At 39.8% G+C, this 9,584-nt stretch overlaps 1 protein-coding gene across 2 annotated transcripts; it reads left to right on the forward strand.

Moving 5' to 3' along the window:
• Nucleotides 1-203: 203 nt before the first annotated feature.
• On the forward strand, nucleotides 204-1,211 carry LOC307065103 (syntaxin-18-like; the record flags this gene model as incomplete). Of its 2 annotated transcripts, XM_079721901.1 has the most annotated exons (2): nucleotides 307-368; nucleotides 440-1,211. In XM_079721901.1, one exon carries the CDS (start codon nucleotides 447-449, stop codon nucleotides 1,209-1,211), a length of 765 nt encoding a protein of 254 aa, XP_079578027.1. The 2 variants fall into 2 exon arrangements, with proteins under 2 accessions (XP_079578026.1, XP_079578027.1); XM_079721900.1 differs by having other exon boundaries at nucleotides 204-1,211.
• Between the last annotated feature and the right edge of the window lie 8,373 nt (nucleotides 1,212-9,584).

The following is a 9,584-nucleotide window of genomic DNA, read 5'->3' on the forward strand; positions in this document are numbered from 1 at the left end:
TGTACCCAGTGTGGGATTCTCATTATTGGTTGTGTAGAGAATAGTGAAGACCTTATTATCAAATAATTGTGCCTTCTTCTTGTGTCACCATTGGTGGGCGGAGGCGTGCGGAAACGGAACGGTCCTCCAGCTGCCCAGCTCACGCTGCGGTCGCCAGCTGCTGACGTGGGCGGGCCTGGTGAGGGCCGTGGGTGTGGGTCGCCATGGCGGTGGACATCACACTGCTGTTCCGGGCCAGCGTCAAGACCGTGAAGACACGCAACAAAGCCCTGGGAGTGGCGGTGGGCGGCGGGGTCGAGGGCAGCCGCGACAAGCTGTTCCGCCGGAGCCCCCGGCCTAAGGGCGACTTCTCCAGCTGGGCGGGCGAAGTGACTTCACACATTGGCAAACTGAGAGATTTTCTTCTCGAACACAGGGAAGATTATATTAATGCTTATAGCCATGTCATGTCTGAATATGGGAGAATGACGGACACAGAACGAGACCAGACAGACCAGGATGCTCAGACATTCATGAGGACCTGCTCAGAAGAGATCCAGCAACTGAGAACACAAGCCCACAAGGAGATACATTCCCAGCAAGTGAAGGAGCATAGGAGTGCTGTTTTGGATTTCATTGAAGATTACTTAAAAAGAGTATGTAAACTTTACTCAGAACAGAGAGCCATCCGAGTTAAGCGAGTGGTGGACAAGAAAAGATTATCTAAGCTGGAACCAGAACCAAATACAAAGACAAGACAATCCATGTCTTCTGAGAAAGTTTCACAGAATCCTTCAAAAGACTCTGAAGAAAGACCTGTCACTGAAGAATTTCCAGAAAAGATTCCGGCCGAAGCACAACCTGAATTGGGAACCTGGGGAGATGGGAAAGGTGAAGATGAATTGTCCCCAGAAGAAATACAAATGTTCGAACAAGAAAATCAGTGCCTGGTTGGTGAAATAAATAGCCTGTTTGACGAAGTGAGGCAAATCGAAGGGAAAGTGGTTGAAATTTCCAGACTCCAAGAGATATTCACAGAGAAGGTTTTACAACAAGAAGCTGAGATTGACAATATTCACCAATTAGTAGTAGGAGCAACTAAGAATATCAAGGAGGGCAATGAAGACATCAGAGAGGCCATCAAGAACAACGCTGGCTTCCGCGTGTGGGTGCTCTTCTTCCTGGTGATGTGCTCCTTCTCCCTGCTCTTCCTTGACTGGTACGACAGCTAGGCGGCCACACCCGGGAGACGGCGCGCTGGGCGCCATCGGTGGGGAGGGGGCACTGAGATATGTACTCACAAAAGGGACACCCGACTTGTGGTTTTAAGCCCATTTAGTAGCTGAGAAAGAAAACAGCGCAACTAAAAGTGGTCTGTGTCACAATCCTGCAGCCAGAGGGAAGGAGCCAGGAGGGTGATTATTCCTGCACCTGACGGGGCCGCCCCGGGGCAGCCCTCCTGCTCTACAGACATCTCAGGCTTGGAGGATGTGCCGGCCTTTCCCTCCTGGTGGCAGCAGGAAGAGGGCTGGCCAGTAGCTCCTCACAGCAGATGATGGATTGTTTCCTGTGGCTTCTTGTCTGCCTCAGCCAACTGATACACAGACTCATCGTGCAGTAGAAAAGATATCACATTCGCCCTGTGAGTCTAGTGAATACAACTACAGCCATTTAATGTATTGTTGGTGGGTCCAAGGTAAGAAAGTCAGTGCGAGCCCACCTGCCTCCTGTCCGGGAAGAAGTGTGGGGATGGGGCCTGGCTCCCTCCCAGAACTGCTGCCCCCAACACTCTCCTGATGGGTGGGCAGGGGGTGGAGAAGGCCTGACTTCCAGCCACTGGGGCCCATGGAGCTTCATCCAGAGAAGAACTTGGGCCTCTCCACCCACCCAAGCCCCAGGAATCAGGAACGCCTGCTTGTACTCAGGCACAAGGCATCTGCGGCCACATCTGTGCAGAAAGCGCCTGGTGCACATGGGACCCCAGGGTGTGGGTTCGAGGGCTCTGCACAGACAGTCCAGGGAGCATCACAGGGATCCTGTGGTCTTTATTTGCACAGAGTGAAAATGTCAAAAGTTACATGTGAATGAGCTCACAGTCAATAAAATACATGTCTCCTAGAAAAAATAAATAAATAATTGTGCTTGTCTGTTTTAAACTGTCTAGGAGCTACCTGAAGGAATGATATAAAGTGCTTCCCTTTGTTTCACTTAATTCAGAAATCTATCAGAGCAGAATGACAGCTTTAAAGAGGACATCCCTTGAAAATATTGTAAGGCAAATGAACTATCCACTGCCCACTAGGATAAAAGAAGACAGTTGAGGCAAACAACAGATATGGAAAATGCGTAGAAGGAAAAAGCTAAGAGAGACTTTCTCTGAAAATTAGGGCATTACACATGTTCATGTAATAGGGGGAATTAAGAAGGCTGTTAGCATGCATTGGCCAGGACACATGCTCAGAAAAATCATGAGAAGACCCTATGTTGACACCTATGACTTGTATTTAGGCTAAGTTCACACAGGAAATGAAGACTAAAGCAGAGTAGTAAATAGCCAGATAAGCATTGAAGAAGTATCACAGCATAAAGCAAATCTGCAAAGAGTTGGATAGCTTTTTATTTAGTCTTTTTGTTTGTTCACTTTAACTCCAGGAATTTAGGGAAATCTCTATCAAAACACTAGCTGACCAAAACCTAAAGAATAAAGATGTCAGAGACAACACATGACAAATAATACAGACTTAACAAAATTATTTTTAAAATGTCTTTAAACAAACAAAACTCTGCATCTCAGAGCAAGAAACAGAAACAAATCTTGAAGAGGTGGAGGCAATCTGACTTTCAGAGCCACTAATTAACATATGAAAAATGTCCAATTTTCAATCAAAATTAAAAGCATATAATGAAACAAAAGTTTGTGAACAGAAATTATTCTTGAGGAAGTACAGACTTACTAACCAAAACTTTAAATTAACTGTACTAAATATGCTTATGTATCTTGCACAACACTGTGAATGTCACTGAATGTTAAACTTTAAAATGATCCATTTTATGTTATGGGAATTTCACCTCAATTTAAAAACGTATTCATTATTCTTATATTAATACTGTAAGATATCTAAATGGAGATATGGCCAATAGGCTTAGAAATTTTAAAAAGATTGTGTTTTCTATTTATGGCTCTCTCATTGATAGACCAGGTGACCTAATATTGACCAAAATTTTTCAACATTTTCTCTTTTTTCTTAATCTACAGTACATTGATATATATATATATATATATATATATATATATATATATATATATATATATCTTTATTGGAGTATAATTGCTTTACAATGGTGTGTTAGTTTCTGCTTTATAACAAAGTGAATCAGTTATACATATACATATGTTCCCATATCTTTTCCCTCTAGTATCTCCATCACTCCCACCCTCCTTATCCCAACCCTCTAGGTGCTCACAAAGCACCAAGCTGATCTCCCTGTGCTATGTGGCTGCTTCCCACTAGCTATCTATTTTAAGTTTTGTAGTGTATATATGTCCATGCTACTCTTTCACTTTGTCACAGCTTCCCCTTCCCCTTCCTATTATCCTCAAGTCCATTCTCTAGTAGGCCTGTGTCTTTATTCCTGCCTTACCCCTAGGTTCTTCATGACATGTTTTTTTCTTAGATACCATATATATGTGTTAGCATACGGTATTTGTCTTTCTCTTTCTGACGTACTTCACTCTGAATGACCGACTCTAGGTCCATCCACCTCACTACAAATAACTCAATTTCGTTTCTTTTTATGGCTGAGTAATATTCCATTATATATATGTGCCACATCACCTTTATCCATTCATCCAAAGATGGACACTTAGGTGGTTTCCATCTCCTGGCTATTGTAAATAGAACTGCAATGAACATTTTGGTACATGTCTCTTTTTGAATTATGGTTTTCTCAGGGTATATGCCCAGTAGTGGGATTGCTGGGTCATATGGTAGTTCTATTTGTAGTCTTTTAAGGAACCTCCATACTGTTCTCCATAGTGGCTGTACCAATTCACATTTCCACCAGCAGTGCAAAAGTGTTCCCTTTTCTCCACATCCTCTCCAGCATATATTGTTTCTAGATTTTTTTGATGATGGCCATTCTGAACGCTGTGAGATGATATCTCATTGTAGTTTTGTGTTGCATTTATCTGATGATTAATGATGTTGAGCATTCTTTCATGGGTTTGCTGGCAATCTGTATATCTTCTTTGGAGAAATCTCTATTTAGGTCTTCTGCCCATTTTTGATTGGGGTTGTTTGTTTTTTTGTTATTGAGCTGCATGAGTTGCTTGTAAATTTTGGAGATTAATCCTTTGTCAGTTGCTTCATTTGCAAATATTTTCTCCCATTCTGAGGGTTGTCTTTTGGTCTTGTTTACGGTGTCCTTTGCTGTGCAAAAGCTTTGAAGTTTCATTAGGTCCCATTTGTTTATTTTTGTCTTTATTTCCATTACTCTAGGAGGTGGGTCAAAAAGGATCTTGCTGTGATTTATGTCATAGAGTGCTCTGCCTCTGTTTTCCTCTACAAGTTTGATAGTTTCTGGCCTTATGTTTCGGTCTTTAATCCATTTTCTGCTTACTTTTGTGTATGGTGTTAAGGAATGATCTAATCTCATACTTTTACATGTCCCTGTCCAGTTTTCCCAGCACCACTTATTGAAGAGGCTGTACTTTCTTCACTGTTCATTCCTGCCTCCCTTATCAAATATAAGGTGACCATATGTGCGTGGTTTTATCTCTGAGCCTTCTATCCTGTTCCATTGATCTATATTTCTATTTTTGTGCCAGTACCATACTGTCTTGATTACTGTAGCTTTGTAGTATAGTCTGAACTCAGGGAACCGGATTCCTCCAGCTCCATTTTTCGTTCTCAAGATTGCTTTGGCTATTCGGGGACTTTTGTGTTTCCATACAAATTGTGAAATTTTTGGTTCTAGTTCTGTGAAAAATGCCAGTGGTAGTTTAATTGCATTGAATCTGTAGATTGCTTTGTGTAGTAGAGTCATTTTCAAAATGTCGATTCTTCCAATCCAAGAACATGGAATATCTCTCCATCTGTTTCTATAATCTTTAATTTCTTTCATCAGTGTCTTATACTTTTCTGCATACAGGTCTTTTGTCTCCTTAGGTAGGTTTATTCCTAGATATTTTATTATTTTTTTTGCAGTGGTAAATGGGAATGTTTCCTTGATTTCACTTTCAGATTTTTCATCATTAGTGTATAGGTATTCCAGAGATTTCCGTGCAGTAATTTTTTGTCCTGCTACTTTGCCAAATTCACTGATTAGTTCTAGTAGTTTCTGGTATCATCTTTAGGATTCTCTATGTATAGTATCATGTCATCTGCAACCAGTGACAGCTTTACTTCTTTTGCAATTTGGATTCTTTTATTTCCTTTTGTTCTCTGATTTCTGTGGCTAATACTTCCAAAACTATGTTGAATTAGAGTGGTGAGAGTGCACAACCTTGTCTTGTTCCTGATCTTAGTGGAAATGGTTTCAGTTTTTCACCATTCAGAATGATCTTGGCTGCACATTTGTCATATATGGCCTTTATTATGTTGAGGAAAGATCCCTCTGTGCCTACTTTCTAGTGGGTTTTTACCATAAATTGGTGTTGAATTTTGTCAAAAGCTTTCTCTGCATCTATTGAGATGGCCATATGTTTTTTCTCCTTCAATTTGTTAAGATGGTGTATCACATTGATTGATTTGCATATATTGAAGAATCCTTGCATTCCTGGAATAAACCCCACTTGATCATGGTGTATGATCCTTTTAATGTGCTGTTGGATTCTGTTTGCTAGTATTTTGTTGAGGATTTTTGCATCTATGTTTATCACTGATATTGGTCTGTAGTTTTCTTTCTTTGTGACATCCTTGTATGGTTTTGGTATCAGGGTGATGGTGGCCTCGTAAAATGAGTTGGGATTGTTCCTCCCTCTGTTATATTTTGGAAGAGTTTGAGAAGGATAGGTGTGAGCTCTTCTCTAAATGTTCGATAGAATTCACCTGTGAAGCCATCTGGTCTTGGGCTTTTATTTGTTGGAAGATTTTTAATCACAGTTTCAATTTCAGTGCTTGTGATTGGTCTATTCATATTTTCTCTTTCCTGAGTCAGTCTTGGCAGGTTGTGAATTTCTAAGAATTTTTCCATTTCTTCCAGGTTGTCCATTTTATTGGCATAGAGTTGCTTGTAGTAATCTCTCATGATCTGTTGTACTTCTGCAGTGTCAGTTGTTACTTCTTCTTTTTCATTTCTAGTTTTGTTGATTTGAGTCCTCTCCCACTTTTTCTTGATGAGTCTGGACAATGGTTTATCAATTTTTTTTACCTTCTCAAAGAACAAGCTTTGAGTTTTATTGATCTTTGTTATTGTTTCCTTCATTTCTTTTTCATTTACTTCTGATCTGACCTTTATGATTTCTTTCCTTCGGGTAAGTTTTGTTTTTTCTCTTCTTTCTCTAATTGCTTTAGGTGCAAGGTTAGGTTGTTTATTTGAGATGTTTCCTGTTTCTTAAGGTAGGATTTTGTTGCTATAAACTTCCCTCATAGAACTGCTTTTGCTGCATCCCATAGGTTTTGGGTCATCATGTTTTCATTGTCATTTGTTTCTAGGTATTTTTTTATTTCCTCTTTGATTTCTTAAGTGATCACTTCTTTATTAAGTAGTGTATTGTTTAGCCTCCATTTGTTTCTGTTTTTTACAGATCTTTTCCTATAATTGATACTTAGTCTCATAGCATTGTGGTCAGAAAAGATACCTGATATAATTTCAATTTTCTTAAATTTACTGAGGATTGATTTGTGACCCACAATATGATCTATCCTGGAGAATGTTTCATGAGCACTTGAGAAAAATATATATTCTGTTGTTTTTGGATGGAATGTCCTATAAATATCAATTAAATCCATCTTGTTTAATGTATCATTTAAAGCTTGTGTTTCCTTATTTATTTTCATTTTGGATGATCTGTCCATTGGTGAAAGTGGGGTGTTAAAGTCCCCTACTATGAGTGTGTTACTGTCAATTTCTCCTTTTATGTCTTTTAGTATTTGCCTTATGTATTGAGGTGCTCCTATGTTGGGTGCATAAATATTTACAATTGTTATATCTTCTTCTTGGATTGATCTCTTGTTCATTATGTAGTGTCCTCCTTTTTCTCTTGTAATAATCTTTATTTTAAAGTCTATTTTGTCTGATATGAGAATTGTTACTCCAGCTTTCTTTTGGTTTCCATTTGCATGGAATATCTTTTTCCATCCCCTCACTTTCAGTCTGTATCTGTCTATATGTCTGAAGTGGGTCTCTTGTAGACAGCATATATATGGGTCTTATTTTTGTATCCATTCAGCCAATCTGTGTCTTTTGGTGGGAGCATGTAATCCATTTACATTTAAGGTAATTATTGATATGTATGTTTCTATTCCCATTTTCTTAATTGTTTTGGGTTATTGTAGGTATTTTCCTTCTGTTGTGTTTCTTGCCTAGAGAAGTTCCTTTAGTATTTGTTGTAAAGTTGGTTTGGTGGTGCTGAACTCTCTCAGCTTTTGCTTGTCTGTAAAGGTTTTAATTTCTCCATCAAATCTGAATGAGATCCTTGCTGGGTAGAGTAATCTTGGTTGCAGATTTTTCTCCTCCTTTACTTTAAATATGTCCTGCCAGTCCCTTCTGGCTTGCAGAGTTTCTGCTGAAAGTTCAGCTGTTAACCTAATGTGGATTACCTTGTTTGGCATTTGTTGTTTTTCCCTTGCTGCTTTTGATATGTTTTCTTTGTATTTAATTTTTGACAGTTTGATTAATATGTGTGTTGGCATATTTCTCCTTGGATTTATTCTGTATGGGACTCTCTGTGCCTCCTGGACTTGATTAACTATTTCCTTTCCCATATTAGGGAAGTTTTCAACTATAATCTCTTCAAATATTTTCTCAGTCCCTTTCTTTTTCTCTTCTTCTTCTGGAACCCTTATAATTCAAATGTTGGTGTGTTTTATGTTGTCCCAGAGGTCTCTGAGACTGTCCTCAGTTCTCTTCATTCTTGTTTTTTTTTTTTTCTTTATTCTGCTCTGCAGTAGTTATTTCCACTATTTTATCTTCCAGGTCACTTATCCGTTCTTCTGCTTCAGTTATTCTGCTATTGATCCCTTCTAGAGTATTTTTAATTTCATTCATTGTGTTGTTCATCACTATTCGTTTCATCTTTCGTTCTTCCAGGTCCTTGTTAAATGTCTCTTGCATTTTCTCTATTCTATTTCCAAGATTTTGGATCATCATTACTATCATTATTCTGAATTCTTTTTCTGGTAGACTGCCTATTTCCTCTTCCTTTTCTAAGACTCGTGGGTTTTTATCTTGCTCCTTCATCTGCTGTGCTTTTTTCTGTCTTCTCATTTTGCTTACCTTACTGTGTTTGGGGTCTCCTTTTTGCAGGCTGCTGGTTCATAATTCCCCTTGTTTTTGGTGTCTGTCCTCAGGGTCTAAAGTTGGTTCAATGGGTTGTGCAGCCTTCCTGGTGGAGGGGACTAGTGCCTGTTTTTGTTAGATGAGCCTGGATCTTATCTTTCTGGTGGTCAGGTCCACATCTCTTGGTGTGTTTTATTGTGTCTGTGGACTTATTATGATTTTAGGCAGCCTCTCTGCTAATGGTGGGGTTGTGTTCCTGTCTTGCTAGTTGTTTGGCATAGGGTGTCCAGCACTGTAGCCTGCTGGTCGTTGAGTGAAGCTGGGTGTTTGTGTTGAGATGGAGATCTCTGGGAGATTTTCGCCATTTGATATTTTGTGGAGCTGGGAGATATCTTGTGGACCAGTGTACTGAAGTTGGCTCTCCCACCTCAGAGACACAGCACTGACTCCTGGCTGCAGCACCAAGAGCCTTTCATCCACAAGGCTCAGAATAAAAGGGAGAAAAAGTAGAAAGAAAGCAAGCAAGAAAGAAAGAAAATAAGAAAAAAAGAGGATAAAATAAAATAAAATAAAGTAAGATAAAATAAAATAATTAAACTAAAAAATAATTATTAAGGAAAAAATACTTTTTTAATAATAATTTAAAAAATGGACGGAAGCATACACCTACACACTCACAAAACAGGAAAAGGAGAAAAAATAATAAATCTTGCTCTCAAAGGCCACCTCTTCAATTTGTGATGATTTGTTGTCTATTCAGGTATTCCACAGATGCTGGGTATGTCATGTTGATTGTGGAGATTTAATCTGCTGCTCCTGAGGCTGCTGGGAGAGATTTCCCTTTCTCTTCTTTTTTCACACATCTCCTGGGGCTCAGTTTTGGATTTGACGCCACCTCTGCATGTAGGTTGCAGGAGGGCACCTGTTCTTTGCTCAGACAGAACGGGGTTAAAGGAGCTGCTGATTCGGTGGCTCTGGCTCACTCAGGCCAGGGGGAGGTAGGGATATGGAGTGTGGGGTGAGCCTGCGGTGGCAGAGGCCAGCAGGATGTTGCACCAGCCTGAGGTGCGCCATGTGTTCTTCTCGGGAAGTTTTCCCTGGATCCCGGGTCCCTGGCAGTAGCGGCCTGCACAGGCTCCCAAGAAGGGAGATATGGATAGTGA

Source organism: Hyperoodon ampullatus (genome assembly GCF_949752795.1).
Source record: "Hyperoodon ampullatus genome assembly, chromosome: 16".
NCBI classification, from domain to species: Eukaryota; Metazoa; Chordata; class Mammalia; order Artiodactyla; family Ziphiidae; genus Hyperoodon; species Hyperoodon ampullatus.